The 19,688-nt window shown below is 47.7% G+C and overlaps 1 protein-coding gene across 14 annotated transcripts in view; it reads left to right on the top strand.

Annotated features, from left to right (window-relative positions):
* The window catches only part of LIMCH1 (LIM and calponin homology domains 1), a 302,543-nt gene that overhangs the window by 124,549 nt on the left and 158,306 nt on the right, over positions 1 to 19,688 (top strand). For all 14 annotated transcript variants that reach the window (XM_041742412.1, XM_041742409.1, XM_041742410.1 and 11 more), the window contains one exon: positions 16,644 to 16,713. In XM_041742412.1, coding sequence (XP_041598346.1) covers positions 16,644 to 16,713 — 70 coding nt within the window. The remainder of the gene's footprint in view (positions 1 to 16,643; positions 16,714 to 19,688) is intronic.

Genomic DNA, 19,688 nt, shown 5'->3' with positions numbered 1-19,688 from the left:
ACGCGGACTGTACCATTTAGCGGGAGCTCGAGGACCTGCCGTGCAGCTCGAGGACCTGCCGTGCAGCTCAGGGTGCAGCGGTGGCCTGCGTGTCCCGGCTAGGGGGCCATGGTGACGGTCCTCCCGTTTCCGGGGGGCTGCGGGTCGCGAGGCCGGGCGGACATGGCCCACGGGCACAGGCTGCTCACGGAGAGCGCTGGCCGTGGGCGCCGTGCCGCGTTTCAGGTGGGACCGTCCCCCTCCTAGACTCAGGTCCTTGGGCTCAGGCAGCACCAGAATGCTACTTAGGAGACTAAGACAGCTTTTCAGGAAAGGTTTTCCCAGGACTTTTTTATAAATCTTCCTCCCGCGCCGCCCATCCAACTATTTTAAAAAATTTTAGACTTAAAGGAAAGTGACAGGAATCCCGTAGGGGTGATGCACGCACCCGCGTCTAGAAGCAGATGATTCAGGAAAAGAGTCGTGTGCGGAGACACATGAAGTAAGGAGGCAAAAGGGGAGGCCGCCGACCCTCCAACAGCGAGGTTGGACGCGCGCCTCCACTTCCCTGTGGGCCTTTTGGATCAACACAGGCCAGGACGGCACGTGTGTTTTCTCTTCCTTATGATGTTCCTTTCTTTTTAAAGATTTTATTTATTCCTGAGAGACAGAGAGAGAGAGAGAGAGAGAGAGAGAGAGAGGCAGAGACACAGGCAGAGGGAGAAGCAGGCTCCCTGCGGGGAGCCTGGTGCGGGACTTGAACCCGGGACCCCGGGGTCACGGCCTGGGCCGGGGCAGACGCTCACCGCTGAGCCCGGGGCGCCCCTTCCTTATGACTCTCCTAGGATGCTCTTCCCCTTCCTTCGCCGTGGGAATGCCACACAGAACGCATGTCGCACACCACATGCACGGGAACGGGCCGCCGGCTACCGGCAAGGACTCGGGGTGGCAGGAATAGGCAAGAGGCGGGGTCACGGGGGCGTCCGCGGCCGCAGGGGCACCTGTCACAGGGCGCGGGCTCTGCTGCTCGGCCGTGACTTCCCACCCTCCCTCTGTCGCCCTCTTTACTCTCCGTTCCGCCTCCATCCCGCAACGTCCACTCAACCGAAGCCAGTCCCCGTGCTTTCATGAGCAAGCGCAGTGCCCTGTGGAGGCCTGAGTTCGAATCCTATCGAACTGTGCGAAATAGACTGTAACGGGTCAGAAAACACCGTGTCACACGCGTCCCCGCGCCGTTCCCGCGGCCTCCGGAGCCCGGTTCCCGTAGCCGAACAAGCGGCATGACTGGAGCAAAAACAGGGCCGATGGGAGGCCCGGGTGAGCTGATAATGCGGATAAATGAACGTCTCTGTGGAGCGCTTGGAGCATTGCGGGCGCTGAACTGTTCGCTGTGTCCCTTCATCTGCGAAATGGGGGGGCTCGCTCGCTCACGAGGCCCCAGACCCGAGGGCGGGAGGGCCGCGGCGCTCGGCAGGGCCCGGGGTTGGCGCTCCGGACCACCAGCCGTTGTCACCACTGGAAACAGGCCCGAGGTTATCACGGATACGGCACAGTCAGTGCCATTCTGTGTCACCGGGCGCCCAGCAGCTCTTTCTCTGGGGTGGCTGCCAGCCGAGGGGTGAAGAGCTGGGCCCTGCTCCGCAGCTTGTCCTGCGTCGCCTGTGATCAAACGCTGGGCAGGGAGGTCCAGGCCCTTTACAGACCCGATCATCTGTGAATAACGAGCCTCGGCTGCCGGAGCTGGGGGCCTAGACCGACTGTGTGGGCCACCGCGACCTTGCCCTCACGGCGATGTCATTTCCTCCCACCCCGTCCAGCCTCCTGCGGTCTCGTGCTCTGGAAAGCTGTTCCGGAACCGTCCAGGCGGCGTTAGCAGGTTCCCGTCTGGCTTCCAAGCGGCCGTAGCCTGTATCACAGCTGGCCCGGCCCGGAGGGAGAGCTCTTCTGTTTGTCGTCGGGTCTGCTCCACTGGACCCTGGTCCCACCCGACGCCTGTGTCACAGGCACCTGTTGCCCCCGGGTACCGATCGTCAGCGACCTTTACTTTCTCCCCGTCCTAGCGGTGCTGTCGGGGTTGTCCTGTCTCTTCCCCTCCACTCCGCTGCCCTCCTCTTCCTCTCCTTCTCCCCCTTCCCTCCACTCCCCTCCCGTCCCTTCACACACACACACCCATACGCTCTCACATGAGGAACAGCCCCATCCTTGAAGGCTAAAGCCCGCAGCATAGAAACATCTAGTTTCTTTTTTATTATTATTTTTTATTCATTTTTATTTTTTATTTTTTATTTTTTTGAAACATCTATTTTCTTTAAGATTCTCCGTTACAGCTCCATCCGCCTCGGGGTTAATAGAGGTTGCACTTAACGGGTTTCATTCTGCAGATGCGTTTTCATGGAACGCAAAGCCTGAGGGTGTCCGTCTGCAAACGGGGAACCCCTCGACCACGTCTCAGTGGATTTTTGTCTCAGTTCTTAAGTCGGCGAAATAATTTTCTGAAGATAAGAAATCTGTCGGCAAACAGTTGTTTATATCGTTACTGATGAATGAGCTGCTTCTTCTGAGAAGAAAGGCTTGCCTTGGATTGCTGTCCCCGTTCCAGCGTGAGATGTGGCGTGCCACAGACGTGTCCTGGCCCTTCTCGGACGGGGTGGCTTTGCATGGAGACATTTTGCCATATGGAGGATTTGTTAGATAGTGACCGTGTTCTGCGCAGTCTCAGACTAGGAACGGAGGGGTCATAAAAAGGGAACGGGAGGCCCGATCCGGATCTTTGAGAGTTTTATGATGCGTTTGGGGCCCCGAACACATGCATGGAAACAGTTAAGTAGCCGCGGAGGCCAGCATGTGAGTAAATGAGACCGACTAAGTTTTAATTGCCAGGATTTAATAAGAAGCCAAACAAAGGGAGATTGTTACAGCTTGGGAGACGGTTACTGGGGAGATGCTACATCAACAGAATTTTACCGAAGACGAGAATAGGCTGAGGGGAGAGAAGGGCATCCCGGATGGAGGCAGGAGCAGAAGGCGAGGTCTGAAGTCAGGGAGCAGTGTGCTGTGCGTGGCTTCCCCGGGAGGGACGTGCCTGACAGTGTGGAGGGGGGGGGGGCATCCCTTCCTTCATTCAACCAACCTTTGTAGGAACCCACTTACCAGCAAGTTACTGGAAGGCCTAGGACACGATGCAATAAAACCACGTAGTAGGGCCGCCCCGCTCAGATCTGGACTCTAGATCCTGACTCCCTCGGGATGTAAACCTCAGCTTCTCTTGTGGAAGAGACATGAAGGTAGAGACCTGAATGAAGAGTAGAGATTAGCCAGGAGAGAGGGAAGTAGGGAGGAGCCTAGAGTGGCAGCCTAACGCGTCTGAATTCCCTAAGATAGAAGCTCGTGCATTGGAGGAATCGCAAGGAGACTCATTTGACCAAAATGTAGGACGCGGGGTGGGGCGGGCGGCTGGGGATGATGGTGTGAGATGAGGGTAGGTGGAGAGGAGGACGAGGCAGGGCAAAATTGAGGGCCTTGAAGCCACGGGAAAATTTTTGAGTTCGACCTCCACCAGAGCAATAGAAATAAGAAGAGTCCTGAAGAAATCAGTAGGACTTGGTAGGGTAGAGGAGTCAGATAAATGAAAGAAAAGGCTCAAAAATAACCGCGGTGTTTCAGTTAATGGGCCAGCAGACTAGGGCCGCTGGCGCTCACTGAAGATGACCCTGTTTGTTGGAAGACGTTGTAATTTCAGGTGAGTTTGGGAAATAGCCCGTCCAGGGGGCGGCTTTGTAGACCACTGGGGACAAGGGCCTGGAGCTTAGGGGTGAGGCCATGGATTTCGCTTTTTCAAGTATGATTTGTTAGACTTATCAAGGCCCAACGGTGATGACACCAAAGTCTGAGTCTGACACCAAAGATCACGTTAAGAAAGAGCAGCAGCAGTTTGAGGAGGCCTGCCCCCGGGTCAGGGGTGAGAGACGGAGAAGCTCGCCATGGGGCATCAGAGAGGTGAGAGGGGCCCCCGGGAAGCGTGGTGCCCTGGACGCCAAGGGAGCTAAGAAGACGTAAGAAGTGGCAGTCACCCATAGTCCATGGTCCCGGCGACGTCAGCTTGCCCGAGGCCTCGGAACAGGCCTGCCTCCTGGCTAGAGGGTAGAGGCGGCCCTGCAGACTCTGAGCCAGTGGCCATCTCTGGCAACTGCCGGACCCGCGGATCATGATTTTACCAGATTGATCCGAGTCTGGCTCATTCTGTTGCCTCATTCCAACAGGCTCTTGGTAGAGACTCCATCTAGTATCAACAACACCTGCGGTATTTTCCTCAACTATTCAAAAAAAAAAAAATAAAAATAAAAAAGGAAAAGAAGAGGGGTCTGGCCCCACTGACCGTATCGCCGAACTGACGACATTCAGGCGAGACGGTTTTGAGGGTGAAATTGGGGGCGTTAACCAGCCGAGATGCTGGAATAACCAATGAAACCGGAGACCGTCCCCGGCAAATGGGGGTATGTGGTCGCCCCGGTTGTGGGCAACCCCAGACTGATGCCTTCTAGTCCCCGCTGCTTTGTTCATCGTTGGCATAACCCATCCCCTTCCTGATCCTCAGGGCGGCCCCGGTAGGTGAACGACCGGGTCAGCCCTTCTCGCCTCCCTTTGTCGTGATGAGGCGGAGACCCAGGGTGGTTAGAGCGCAGTGTGTCTTCCAGCTCTTTGTCTGGGTTTCTTTCTCTAACCCAGATGCTCACTCGAATCTCAGCAAACTTGGGCCCTATGGCCCTCGCTGATTTGGGGCTTAGCGGCCGGTAAGAATTTGATAGGCCTTCTGTGTAGGCTTCTCCTTTGTCCCTCGGCCATATCACAGTTGGCTTCACAGACTTGGCCAGGCTCCCGCTCTTTGGCACCAAGGCTCATTAAGCTTTCAAGTTCAAGTAAGGACATTTCAACCCACTCTTTTTTTTTTTTAAAGTTCTCCACTGAAAAGCTGCTTTTTTCTCTTTGATGATTGGCCTGGCTTAGGTGGGGGCTTAGGCGAGAACTGAGTATCACAACAGCCTTCTGTCAGGAGGGATGGATACAGATGAAGAACATAGGAGATCTTGTAGGACTCGTGATGAGCAGAACGGACTCTCAGTGTTGCCTTTTTTTCCTTCTTGAATCTCATCAAATAAGCATGATTTCTACTCAAAGGGGGGCTCAGCACAGTGCGTGCAGGGTGCTACTATCCCCATTCAAACTGAGTCTTAGCATCAATTACAGGCAGCTCCTGGGGGAGTGACGGGCACTTGTGTGCGTTGAAACGTTCTCAAGCTTATCCATCTTTGCAACTGTTTGTCCATGAAAAATTATATAATCCTGGTCACAACTTCTTTCTCCTTTCCTTTCTTTCTTTTTTTTTTTTTTTTTGGAAGATTTTATTTATTTATTTGAGAGAGAGCAAGAGCATGAGCACAAGGAGGGGCAGAGGGAGAAACAAGACTCCCTGCCGAACAGGGAGCGCCCCATTCGGGGCTTGATCCCAGGACTCTGGGATCATGACTTGAACTGAAGGCAGATGTTTAACCATCTGAGCCACCCGGTGCCCCAGCTTCTTTTTTCCTAATATGCAGATTTGCATGACTGAGACTCAGTAGGGCAATTATAGAGCTTGTATTGATGCTTCTAAAAAATGTGTTTGAAACTTAATTTAGCATAATTATCTTCCGGGAAACACTCCCTTCAAGATGCAGTGACTTCTTTCACCCTATCAATCTGTGCCTTAAAAAAAAAAAAAATTAAGATTCCTTCACTTAAATCACAGGCTTCATCTCTTTACCCCTGAATAAATTTATTACGCATTTACTGGAATGATCAATTGATTAAAAAAATACATAAATAAGGGTTTTAAATATGGCCTGCTTGTGTGGTAGAGGAAACACTGGTCTAGGTCATTGCCTGCCTGTGGGGTTCCATGCTGGATTAGGCTTTGCTTGCATTTGAGAGGATTTAGTAGCTCCCTAATTGCATTTCCTTAATAATCCATTTTTTTGGATTGTCTCTACCAGGCTGTCAGGCTGGGTGGGCTGACTTCCCACAATGAACTGTGCAAAATTCCCGCCTCGAGGCTGCCATTCTAAACGTTTCCTTTGGTAACCCACAGAAGAGGACCTAAATAGCCCACCAAGGACCCGGGTTAGAAATAGTTTATTTTTAAAGTCAACTATGCAGACGTAGACGTCCCCCTTTATATTAAGGAGAAGAAAGAGTGAATGACAAGACAGGGAGAATGGCTGAGTGATTTTGCTCCAGGGCCTGCCCTTCCTTCCACCACTGTGGACTTTGCCATGGGGCTAACATTTCCCAACTGGGCTGCATCACCCCTGATGCCCTTCCTGCAAAACAGGACATGATTCAAGTTCCTGAGCCCAGAACCTGGTGTCCCTCACTACGTAGGTGCAGCGTTTCCCTTTGGCTTATCTCTACTGTCCCTTTGATCACGGAGAGTGATCCTCGTATCTCTGACTTCCTTTTTCCTAGGGCGCTCACTCCCTGTCCGTTTCCATCCCCCTAAGTCCTAAACCCATCCGTCGGGTACCTTTTCCTTCACTAAAATATCCTCCTCAGGACAGCCTGAGTTCAGTGCTTCCCTACTCCTCTCCACGCCCACGGTGGTGACAACCATGCATCCTGGGTCGGAGACGGCAACCGTGATTTCAAGTGCTCTCTTTCTCGTTTCTGGTTTGAAAAGTATTTTGACGGTGCCTAGGGCAAGTAATTCGTCTTCCATAGGGCACTACTCACGAGATTGTACGTTTTGACTTTCTGTTTATGAGTTCTTGGTGTAGTGCTGCGACTCACCATCTTTCTGGGCCTAATGATGCCTACATGTGGCAGGGGTGTAATATAGCATTTTGGAGGAAGAATGAGAAGGGGGAAGATTAGTCCAAAATTCACATTTTTCAAATGGTTGATGTGTGTAGAACTAATGAATAAATGTATATAAAACCATGCTTGGGACATCTGGGTGGCACAGCTGGTAAAGTCTCCAACTTGTAATTTCGGCTCAGGTCATGATCAGGGTCGTGAGATTAAGCCCCGCACAGGGCTCCATGCTCAGCGTGGCGTCTGCTTGAGATTCTCTCTCTACCTCTCCCTCTGCCCCATCCCTCCCCGTGCGCCTGTGTGCTTTCTCTTTTTCTTCCTCTCTAAAAATAAATAAATTTTTAAAAATACAAACAACCCAACCATGCTGTATCAGCTGAGAATGAACCATGGACCTAAATGTAAGAACTGAATCTATAAAATTTTTAGAATAAAACACGAGAGTGTATCTTTGTGACCTTGGATTAGGCAGCCGTTTCCTGCGTGCAATATCAAAAGTACAAGGGGCAAGAGAAAAGATAGATAAAAAAATAAATTTGTAATAATAAAAAAAATAAAATTAAGAAAAAATAGATAAATTGGACTACATTCAAAGTTAAGATGATACCATCTTAACTTGCAATGATACCATCTTAACTGCAAATGATACCATCACCAACCCACAGAATGGGAGAAGATATGATGAAATGTGTAAATCCTATGTGTGAGAAGGAACTTGTGTCTAGAATATACAAAGAACTCTTGTAACTCAACAACAAAAGAATAAACGATCTATTAAAAAATAGGCAAAGGTATCTGAATAGATATTTCTCAAAAGGAGATATAAAAATGGCCATTAGGCACAGGGACAGATGTTGAGCATCACTAATCTTTTGGGAAATACAGTTGGGCTCCTGGCATGGAGCCTGCTTCTCCCTCCTCGTGTGTCTCTGCCTCTCTCTCTCTCTCTCTCTCTCTCTCTCTATATATATATATATATATATATATATATGTGTGTGTGTGTGTGTCTATCATAAATAAAACTATACAAAAAAAAAAAAAAACCACCGCACACCCACTGGGATGGCCAAATAAAAGAGGAAGGTTATAAGTGTGTGTGAGGGGTGTGGGCGATCTGGAACCTTCACGTTCTGCTGGAGGAATGCGAGACGGGATGGCCACTTTGGTAAACAACCTGTTAGTTCCTCAAAGGGCTACACGTTGGGTTATCATAACCCAGCACTTACATATCCAAGAGAAATGGAAGTGTGTATCCTAACAAAAACTTGTTCACAAATGTCTGTGACAACATGATTCACAATGGGCAAATGTCGGGAACAACCCAGCGTCCATCACCCAATGAGCAGCGAGGTAAACACGGCATGTTCATGTAATGTGAAATGATTCGGCCGTAAGAAGGAATCAACTACCGAAGCGTAGGACAGCGTGGATGCACCCAAGCTGTTATGCCAAGTGAACGAAGCCAGTCACAGAAGACCACATTTGACGCGGTCCTGTTGCAATTACCCAGAATAAGCAAATCTGTAGACAGAAAGTACCATGCTGGTTGCCTGGGCTCGGGAGTCACGTGTGGGTGGATGGGAGTCAAGGGACCATGTCTGCGGCTTCTCTCAGAGGGGAGCAAAGTCAGAATTAGTTCGCGGAGATGGTTGCACGATCCTGCGAATGTACCAGAAAAATCGGATTCATTTAGTGCCTTTGTAGATGTATAATATTGTGGTGTAACGTGCTGCTATTCCAGAACTTCCTTGAAGAGACGGCCCTGTAGACAGGTCATATTAATATTCTACTTCCAAAAAGATACAAAGAAAATTTCAAAACAAAAACTAAAACTCATTGATTAATCACGCATACTAACATGAGCACTGGGTGTTATTCTGTATGTTGGCAAATTGAACACCAATAAAAAATAAATTTATTATTTAAAAAAAATCAGGCATCATGATCTTAGACACAGAAAGGCCATGGAAATGAGGAAAGTTTGTTGCTTAAATACTGCCCGCAGAGTCGGCCCCAACGCATGGAATCCCGAGGCAAGACCTTCTAAGGCTCTTACGGTCTCTTCTTTGTGCCCGTTCCAGGCAGGGGCTCAACCAGCCCGATGCTCCAACGCCCTGGAGGATGTGTAGTGCCCCTCAAACGTTTGGAAGGCGTCCGTGATGGCGATTTACACTCCATCGCTAGCTTTTTGTTCGTACAAAATTCTTGTTTGGCTCGGGTTTCACCTTTCCCTACATTCTGGTGAATTTTTCTTGACCTCGGGAGGCGGATTAACATTAGTCCCTTTGCTGAGAGGCAAGTCTAGAAAGACGTCTTTAAAGATGACATCTGTAACAGGCTTACGGTCCCGGTTAGATGGATCGCGGGCTTGGGTTCGGAGAGAGTTGCCACGTTAAAGGAAAGTGCATGCACCTTCGTTCAGGGTACGGGGTCAAACCCAGAAAGTGATCAAGGAAACCACATGGAACCGAATTAGAAGGGATGCAACGTAGGTAATTTTGTGGTCTTCGCCGCCTGTTGCAGCTGTACAAGCCCAGCCAACGAGACTGTGATGTGACCTCTTGTTGCCCAGAATCGAGGGATTTCCCGTGAGATTCAGCATGACCTTCCCAACCCCGTGCTCAAGGTCTAGCTATCTCCTCCGCTCTCCCCCAAACACTCTCTTGGATCATTGTTAGACTCTGAATTGATGAACTGAGTGACTCGTAGAGCGAGCTGAATTTTGCGATCCTTGTAAAATTTTGCCTTTGACGTTCACGCTGCCGTCCAATAACAGACTTCTCACTGGTTTGATTCCTAACGTCTGGACGGTCTCGGGACTTATCCTTGGTGACCATGTTCTCCGTGTCCTGCCCCTTGCAGGGCTATTAGATTGGCTTCTGGAAGAATCAGAACGAACTGGAAACTCCTGGAAACTCTCCATCCCAGCCTCGAGATTTGAGATTTTTCTTTTTAATCGCAGGTAGACACAGATTTCTTCAGTGAGTTTGTTGTGACCTTTGCACGTGGATGAGAGGTCACCACAGGCTGGATATCGGATGTCACGAAGAGCGGCAGCCTGCACATCCTTCCTTGGTGTCCCGGCAATGGGTTCTTTAAGGAATCTCATCTTTAATCTTCTAAGAATCATCCTAATCTTCTAAGAATTCTGTTCTTTTTTTTTTTTTTTTTGATGGCAAAGTCCATTTGCATGGTTTATTTAAAAAGAGACAGCTGTAAAGTAGAAATGCAGATGTTTTCCTGTTATAAAGACAGCAGTTACAAAAGAGAAGTAATAAATATGACGCTAGGAATTATTTTTTAAAAATACAAACCCCCTGGCATTTGAGAGCAATCCCAAGAGCACACAACGCATAAAAATTTGCATTGGAGGTAGGAACAGTTTCATCTTGACATCTTGGGAACAAAAGTTGGAAACTGGCCAGATGAGGATGGTCATGACTTTGGGGATTTTGAAAAGCTCTGGAATTGTCACTTGGGAGTGTAGGGGTCTGCTGTAATATAATTTGCATAGTCAGAATTAACAGGGATTCTTCTACGCATTAATAGCACTTCTGATAATTCTCTTTTTCTTTCAGGTAAATAGCATAATATTTAAGAGTAGGAGGAAAGGGTGAAATGAAAACACACGAATGGAGGGGGGATGAGGAGGGTGGGTCGTGGGAGACTGCTAGGAGGACAGGAGAAAGGTGATAGGAAGGAACAGAATGTTCTATTTTTCTACTATTTTGTCATCTCAGCAGTGTGCCACTCCTCCTGTTGAAGAGAGGACAGGCAGTGGTCCAGCCTGGCTTGCCTTAAACCTTACCATCAAAAAAGGACAAAAGACGCAAAAGCAATGGGCAGAATCAGGCTCAGAAGGAAAATAGGGGGGGATCCCTGGGTGGCGCAGTGGTTTGGCGCCTGCCTTTGGCCCAGGGCGCGATCCTGGAGGCCCGGGATCGAATCCCACGTCGGGCTCCCAGTGCATGGAGCCTGCTTCTCCCTCTGCCTGTGTCTCTGCCTCTCTCTCTCTCTGTGTGATGATCATAAATAAATAAAAAAATTAAAAAAAAAAAGAAGAAGGAAAATAGGGAAGTCGGATGGCAAAAAAAGAGGAGGGGGACCCAGAGAGGAGAGGGCCAGAGAATTACCCAAGAAAACAGGCCACGTTAACATCAGAGCCCTCCAGGGGGCTCTATGCCGAGCGCGTCTTTAATTTGTCTTCTCGGAGACTCAAGATGGTCCCCGCATCAGGTGGTGTGACAATGAACCACATATGTGCACGGCTCTGGTCCTCCTGTGGGTTTTAAGTCTTCAGTGAGCGCACCCGTGAGGGAGCAGCCTGGGGCCCGTGTCGTCTCCCCTTGTTCTGCCACACCAGCTTCGGGCCAGAACAGCACGCGTGCTCCATGGGCATTTGTCATGTATGTGAAGGAACATATGGATGAGCCTTCCTTGAAATAGGTCGCAGTGTGTTTTGGATTGAGAATATGAGTTTAATAGAGACCATTTAATTTCTATCCCATAAGACACATGTATCTTCGCTTGCCTTTAATGTCATTAGCTCTTTCATAATTGAGGCTTATCCCAGACCGTGACTTGCCTTCCTGTGTCTAGTCATCTCTCAGTACACGTACATCAGGCGGGCTGTACATATGTGTTGACTTGATTCATTAATATGAAATGTTGGTCCAAAGGTGGCCAAAAAAATAATAATAATAAAGAAAACTTATCATCTTCGGCAGCTGCCAATGGAAAGATTGAAACTAAAATGGCCTGAGTTTATTTAGCAAAAAAGGGGTGTGCTTGGTATATACCACGTGGGTCTCCACGCACGGATTTCCACTTACCAAGTGAGCACCACACATTGTCCCATTGGCTCCTCACCACAGTCCTGGTTGGTGGAAGGTGAGGTTATTAAAATCTCCATTTTGGGAATCCCCATTAAGGGGAAACTGAGGTTACTCAAGTGACTCCCCGGTGGCCCACAGCTAATGAGTGTTGAGTTCAGCTTTTTTTTTTTTTCAAGATTTTATTTATTTATCCGTGAGAGATCCAGAGAGAGAGGCAGAGACACAGGAGAAGCAGGCTCCATGCAGGGAGCCCGATGCGGGACTCGATCCTGGGACCCCGGGGTCACGCCCTGGGCCGAGGGCAGATGCTCGACCACTGAGCCCCCCGGGTGCCCCAAGTTTAGCTCTTAAAACCTAGACCACTTATTCCTAATCCACTACACCTTCCTTTTCATTAAGTGTTAAAGGTCTGTTTTCTGGGTGCGTGGGTTTTGAGTCGTGCTTTGACAGCACAGGCTCAAGCTGGACTTTCCAAAGCTCTAAGTTTCTGTATAAAATGATGGGCCTACGACGTGAAGGCTGTCCTGGCGTCCTGCAGGCCAGTGCGCGTGCCTCTGGGGGAGCTCTTCGCGTCTGTCCGGGGCTGTCTTTTCTCCTGCAAAAACGGTGGGATGAATACATGACTCGTCTTTATAGGACAGGGTACTTGGAGACGCTGCATCTCGCAAGGTTCGTGAATATAAAATATGTTCATCACTTTAGAGCATGTCATCAATAAGCATTTACGGAAAATATTTATATTTTAATTTACATAGGAAGACAATGGTTTGTTTTTTTTTTCAATAGGGTTTTTAGTAAAATTGCAAGTGGATATCCTTGGCTCTCACTCATAGCCGTATTTTTAAACTTCTCACCTGTCTCCTAACACATGGACAAGAAAGGTCCTCAGTTTAACACAAAATACAGTTAAAAAAAAATACAAGCAGGTGCTGGGCATGCCTGCAACGTCAATTCAGTGTAATCTTTTGTTGTTGTGTACTATAAACTGGGTTCGGGACTGAAGCAGTGTTTATACAAAAAAAAAAAAAAAAATACAGCTACCTTAGTCTTGAAAGCATTCCAGTTGTTTCAGGACACTTTGGCTTTTTATTTTATAATTTGTGGTTAAACATTTTGACTGATAAAGTGTTTTGTTGCACTTTTAACTGAGGTCCAGCATCATGGCTGTTTTTAATTTTTATTTTTAAAAATATTTTATTTATTTAATTCATGAGAGACACAGAGAGAGAAAGAGGCAGAGACACAGGCAGAGGGAGAAGCAGGGTCTGTGCAGGGAGCCCAACGCGGAACTCGATCCCGGGCCCCCAGGGTCACGGCCTGGGCCAGAGGCAGACGCTCAACCCCTGAGCCCCCCAGGGGTCCCCATAGTTGTTTTTTAACAACATCATGCGACAGGAAGTATTTCTGCCACACAATTGTACAAGGGGTGAATACGCTGAAGTATTTAACAGCGTTTAAAGATCTAAACGTGGATAGGAGAGGAATTGGGGCGCATCGCCACTGAGCGTACTCATACGAGGAGCCCCTGTAAAAGAGGAGTTTTAGTTGATTAATTCTTTAACAGGGTCTTTGTTGTTCTCTCTGCTGGGCTAATTCACAACGAAGCTCGGGGAGACTCTGGTAGCCGTGGCGTTTTATTTCATCGGGAAAACGAGAAGTATTCGAGAGAGCGGTTGATCTAAAATGCTATGCGTGGGGCAGCCCGGGGGGCTCAGCGGTTTAGCGCCAGCCTTCAGCCCAGGGCGTGACCCTGGGGTCCCGGGATCAAGTCCCACGTCGGGCTCCCTGCAGGGAGCCTGGGTCTCTGCTCCCTCTCCCTGTGTCTCTCATTGATGAATAAATAAAAAATCTTTAAAAAAATAAAATGCTATGCGTTGAAATAGTAGAGGATAAACGCCGACCGACCGAAGCCGAGGAGCCCGGTGAGAGCATGTTGAGCTCCAGGCCCCACGCTGGCCTGTTGGCCGTGTCACAGCTGAGCCTCGCAGCCGGAGCCGCGTCCCCGCCGAGGCTGCAGCTGATGGGCTCGCCCTAAGGAGGCCCCGGGAGCGGCGGGGCTGGCCTGGGAGTCAGCAGCTCGGACTCCGGGGCCAGTGCCCCGGCCCCTGCCAGCTCTGTACAGTCGGCAGTGCAGGCTGTTGGGGAGGACGTCGGTTCCCATGTGTGGAGCAGGGACATGTTCAGCCTCTGCGGGATGGCGGTGAGTGGCCAAACGACAGGCAAGACGGCATTTCCCATATGCCACATGTGTCCTTTTGAAAAAATCTTCTGTATCTCGATGCGTTTTCTGGGCAAGGTCTTTAAGGTCAACTTCAGGGGACAGTCCGGGGCTCTGAGGGACGGGGATACCAGTGAGACTTTTGAGTTATCGATACTGTGCACAGATATGATTTTAAAATCCGGTTAAAAACGATGGTGAATAACTAGTGGGGAAAAGTAACCTGTCCTAAACATTCACAGATTGAAAACCTTTACTTTGGAGACATCATCTCTCTGTTTTCAGGCATAAGATACGGGACGTTAACACCGCCCCAGAGAGCAGCTGGTCCAGGCACCTCGTGCTGGGCCTGGTTACACCACCGATCAGGCCTGGGCAGCTTCCTCACGTGTCATCAGCAGGCCCAACCTTCTAAGCTATAGAATGAGGAGAGGACAAGTTGTCTTCCGACTTGAAAAACTAGTGATTCCGAAATAAGTCATAAAGAAGCACTTAAAAAAAAATAATACTAGCCCTTTATCTGATGTGTCATTTGCAAATATCTTCTCCCATCTGTAGGTTGTCTTCTAGTTCTGTTGACTGTTCCTTTGGCTGTGCAGGAGCTTTTTATCTTGATGAAGTCCTAAGAGTTCGTTTTTGCTTTTGTTCCCCTCGCCTTCATAGATGGATCTTGCAAGAAGCCGCTGTGGCCAAGTTCAAAAAAGGGTGTTGCCTGTATGTTGGCAAATCCGACTCCACTAAAAACATTTACATATAAAAAAAGTAAACTTAAAAATTTTAAAAAGGAAGAAAAATAAATAATAAAAATAAAATAGAAAAATACTAAGTCCATGGTTAAAACTAATAAGCGATTAAAAAGATGTAAAAAAAAAAAAAAAAAGAAAAAGAAATGACAAATACCCACCATTTGCTTCGACGTGGATGGAACTGGAGGGTATTATGCTGAGTGAAATAAGTCAATCGGAGAAGGACAAACATTATATGGTCTCATTTATGTGGGGAATATGACAAATAGTGAAAGGGAATAAAGACGAAAGGAGTGAAAATATCAGTGAGGGAGACAGAACATGAGAGACTCCTAACTCTGGGAAATGAACAAGGGACGGTAGAAAGGGTGGGGGGTTGGGGTGACTGGGTGACAGGCACTGAGGGGGGCACTTGACAGAATAAGCACTGTTTTTTATGCTATATGTTGGAAAATTGAACTCCATAAAAGATATACCAAAAAATTCTTATGTTTTAATAAAATTATTTTGTGATTCAAAAAAAAAAAAAGAAAAAAAACTAGTAAGCGAGTTCATGAAAAGACTGCCGTCCTGGCTCTCTGTGGGCAAGACGCACGTGTGTCCTCTCAGGGGCACCTGCTGGGGGCAGCGGGTTGGACTCGCAGCAGAAGTCACGCAGAACAGGCGCTCGGTCGCTGCCTGGTGCGGAACCAGTGTCCTGGCCATCACAGCCCTGGAGCAATGGTTCTCTCCATTCAGGGAAACAGGATGTGTCAGAGTCAAATGCAAGCCGAATCCAAGACTAATCACTAGACTATGTCAGAGGATCTTTTGTTACTGATTTGTGGAGATCTATCAGGCATAGGTTCTTCAGAATTTTCTATGATCTTGGACTCCATGGATGATAACGTAAGTTGGCAAACTTACTCTTGTAAAGAGCCAAATAGTGAAAACCATATGCTTTGCGGGCCATATGTTCTCTGTCACAGTAACTCAAGTCCGCTGTCCCCAAACCAGCAGTAGATAGTACGGAAATGAGTGTGTGTGGCTGGGCTCCAGTAAAGCTTTATTTACGAAAGCAGGCCCTGGACCATATTTGGCCCAGGGGTCGTAGTTCGCTGAACTCCAAGTTCTAATAAACTCCCGCCCTAGGTTTGTCCCTGCCCTGCATCCTCTCCTCTCTAACTCCTGAATGTGGGAGCGCATGCTTCCAGGCTGCAGCCCCTCGACCTTTGATCGTCCCTTTCTGAATAACTTCGTTTGCAAGCGGAACACCACATGGTCCCGACGCCAAACCTATTTTCCTTTTACTGATTGCCTTCCTTGTTTCTCTTCACTGAACCATTTCCTGAAGACAAGTAGCTAGTGTTGTTTCTTTTGCATTCCTTTGCTTATATTACCATTTTTACGTGATTTCAACCTCCACCAAAATGTTTTGCTCACATATCTTCTCTACCAAGGGAGTTGTGGGGAGCCTTATTTAGGATCCCGAAGACATGATTGGTTAACCTCTCGCTAACCGCAGTCTTCCCTCTCTTAAGTGAAGATCACCCACATTTAACAAGCCACTCTCAACGAGCAAAAGGGTCTGGAGGTAGAATTAGTCTTGGCAAATTATTTGCAAAGGCAGATGTTGATCTCTGAACTGACTGCATTCCTGGAGAGACCCCTGCCTTGGCCGCGAGAATTGGGAACAGGCCTCGCCTGTGGTAATAGCTGGCTCCGGTCCTACACGGTTCCCTCCCGACCGCGACCCGGCTCGCAGCCGTGTCCTGTCCCTTGACGCACCTCCCCGTCTCCATCTCTCCTCTCCCGACACTTCGAAGTTCTCAAACTTCACCTGCTACGGGCAGACCTGACGCTGGCACTGCCCTCCACTTGGACGCATGAAGGCTCATAGGTTATTGAGATTTACTACGTGCTTTAAATTCACTGCTTTTCCTATTCAGCAGTTTAGCCGTAGCCCCGGATAAAGGTGATTTGTGTGATCCATCTTGCTTTATGTCTCACTTGACATTCTTTCTGCCTCTTTCATGACAGGTTGCTGAATGCTATAAAGCCAGGACTTGTTAAAAAGATCAATAGATTGCCTACCCCCATTGCGGGATTGGTGAGTATCCAGAATTGAGATTTATTTTCCAATATTCCTTTGCTCTAACCTAAGGGTCATGACAGTGCCATTTATTACGGCTCTCCCCTGCAATATATATTCCACTTGAATGAGGAGGCATTGAATGCATTAGACTGAGAGGTCACTTAAAAATGAAAGATCGCAGTTATGCCTAAATGGCATCTTAATCTTTGTTTGTATCCTTCCCAGGAGTGATAAGGACCTTCATCCTTAAAAGAGGTGAATTTGTTTTGGGGTGAGAGGCTGATAATTAGGTTGACCCCAGGGGAGGAATGTGATTGTAATTATGGTTTCCTCATTTCAGTTTTTCCACTGCACTCCCCTGGGAGGAAGAGGAGGGGAGGGGAGGCGGAGGAAGAGCATATGTCATGATTTACAAGCAGCGTTTCCATCATAAATTGCTGTTTTGAACCTCAAAATCTACTTGTGTTTAAATACCACATTTGTAGACCAACTCTTCTAAAGACCCGATGGACACTCAGGTGATCCTTCGGAGAATTGTTGGAGGAGAGCCCTTGACCTTTCTGGACCCAACCATTGAAACAGACAAGACTCACGTGTTCCTGTGTGGTCAGAAGCAGGATCTTTTAATGCAGTGCTGTGTTTCATAATTCTTGGCAACCAATGATTATTTTAGTTGATGTTGCCTTTTATGTAAAAAGGCGGGGGGAGTTGGAAGATCAACGAGACAAACATACCTTAGTTCTGGAAGGAACGTGCATACATACACACGTGCACAAAAAGCTGAGGATGGCTGTCGCCTAAAGACTGTTTCCATCGTGGCCTCCTTCTCTGCGTGTGGTTTTGCAGAAAACAATTAGAAAAATGTCAAGAATTTAGACAGGCTCCTGCATAGACCTTACTGAGTGTTGTCAAAAAGGTTCTTAGCCCTGTCAGGATGACTAATTGAAATTAGAGGTACCTTCCCCCCCTCGAAAAAAATCATGTTTGAGAACTGTCAGGGTCATGGGAGTAAGGTACATGGTTTCAGCAAGTTGAACAAAGTAGGTTTGTTTTTAATTGTACGAACTGATATTTCTGTGGACCCATTTATTTCCCATACTACTTAGTAGTGAGCTGGTAATTACTTAGTAAAAATCCTTCTAATTTTGTGAGCCAGGTAAGATAATAGGTGGATAGATAGATGGGTTTGGAAGGAATAGATTTGAATGATTTTATAAAACAAATAATCTCTGTATCTGTATTATATATTATGTATAGTAATGGGTATGTATATTATTTACATTTTTTATTAAGCTTGTTTCTTCCAAATGTTAGAATCATAGTCTTAATGATGTTACACATATCCGTTTGGCCTCGAGTCTGTGGCATCTCCTGACCTTGGAACTGTGGGATTTCATCCGTGTAACAGAAGCAAGTAGCCCGGAGTCCAGAAAGTTAAGGAGAAAAGGGTTTTGTGATTTTGATTCAAATGTGAATTATAAATAATTTTAGAAAAATTACAGATTTAAGACATAGGCATTGATCTTTACAGTATTTCTTATCATGATCCAAGTGTTATTCTTTACGTAGTGCAGAAATTTGATTCAAGAAAACAAGGGGCCCTGGTTGCTTTCCTCCCATTTATATCCTTGACTTTTATTTTTCCTCTTGCCCTTTTCATTTGAATTCCCTTTCCACTTTGTCCTTTCTGTGATTTTTCCTCTTTCTTGCCTTTTTCCAAGTGACACGTCCTCGCTTACCTTTGTTCCTTATCACTTATATCTTCTTTACCAGTTTGTTATTGTGATACTGTCATTTGTAATAAGAAAAGTATATTTGGTCTTGTCCCTTTGTAGCACAAAGCTCCTAAAGCCCTTGGAATTTCCTAAGCATTAGGAGCCACAGGAACATCTTTGTAATAATACTTGGTCTCTTATCACTGGTTCCTGAAATAGCTTGGGTTCAGGGAAGTTTGAAGGGGTGTCTTGTTATTCATTACAAGCCCTTTTCAACTACACCTGGCTTTATGTTAATGAGGTAACCACCTCATTATTGGGGCTTGGGAAGCCCCAGGGTGGGGGGTGTTGGTTGTCAAGGGAACCAACCAGGTGATCAGAGGGTTGGAACTTCCAGCTCCACCCCCAAACTTCAGGGAAGGGAGAGGGCTAGAAATGGAGTTCAGTCACCAGTGGCCAATGAAGCCTCCATAAAAACCCAAAAAAGGGGGTTCTGGAGGGCTTCCAGGATGGTGAACCCACGGAGATTTGGGGAGAGTGGCAGTCCCAGAACGTATGGAGGTTCTCTGCCCTTTCCCACATACCTTGTCCTGCGTATTTTTTCACGTGGCGATTCACCCGTGTCCTTTATTGTAAACTGGTAAATATAAGTCCACGTTCCTCTGAGTTCTGCAAGCCAATCTGACAAATTAATCAAGCCCAAGTAGGGGGTCACGGGAGCCTCGGATTTCCAGCCCACTGATGAGAAGCACAGCTGACAACCTGGCTTTGGGATTCCGACCTGAAGTCAGGAAGGGAGCAAGTCTCATGGGACTGAGCCCTTAACCTGCGGGATCCAACACTATCTTCAGGTATACGGGGTCAGAATTGAGTTAATTGCGTGACGGTGTTGAAAACACACACGATAGAGTTATCCTGAGTCCCCCTGCAAAGACTTACTGAAGGGTAGTTAATTGCTACCCGTTTGTTAATGATTCCTGAACCTGCACATCTCGTCAAATGCTTTTCCTCTCCTACAATCACCTTCAAAACGACGTTGCCAAAACCGAGTACAGTAGTCGGGGACCTGGCAAGAAACCAAGCTGTCACCCTCTCTCCTGCATCCCCTCGTCCTGTTGCTGTCCTTCTAGATTCTCTCTTCCTCCGCTCATGTTCTTGTCTGACTCCGTGACTCCAGCTCTTCATAGCCCTGACCCAAATCATCATCCCTCACCACATTTTTTTCTCCTGAACTCTGACCTCTTGTTCTGTTTATTGGACAGCTCCACCTCGGTG

Source organism: Vulpes lagopus, unplaced genomic scaffold (assembly GCF_018345385.1).
Source record: "Vulpes lagopus strain Blue_001 unplaced genomic scaffold, ASM1834538v1 ctg48, whole genome shotgun sequence".
Lineage (NCBI taxonomy): Eukaryota > Metazoa > Chordata > Mammalia > Carnivora > Canidae > Vulpes > Vulpes lagopus.
Note: the sequence above shows the minus strand (reverse complement) of the source record. Positions and strands in the feature narration are given on the sequence as shown.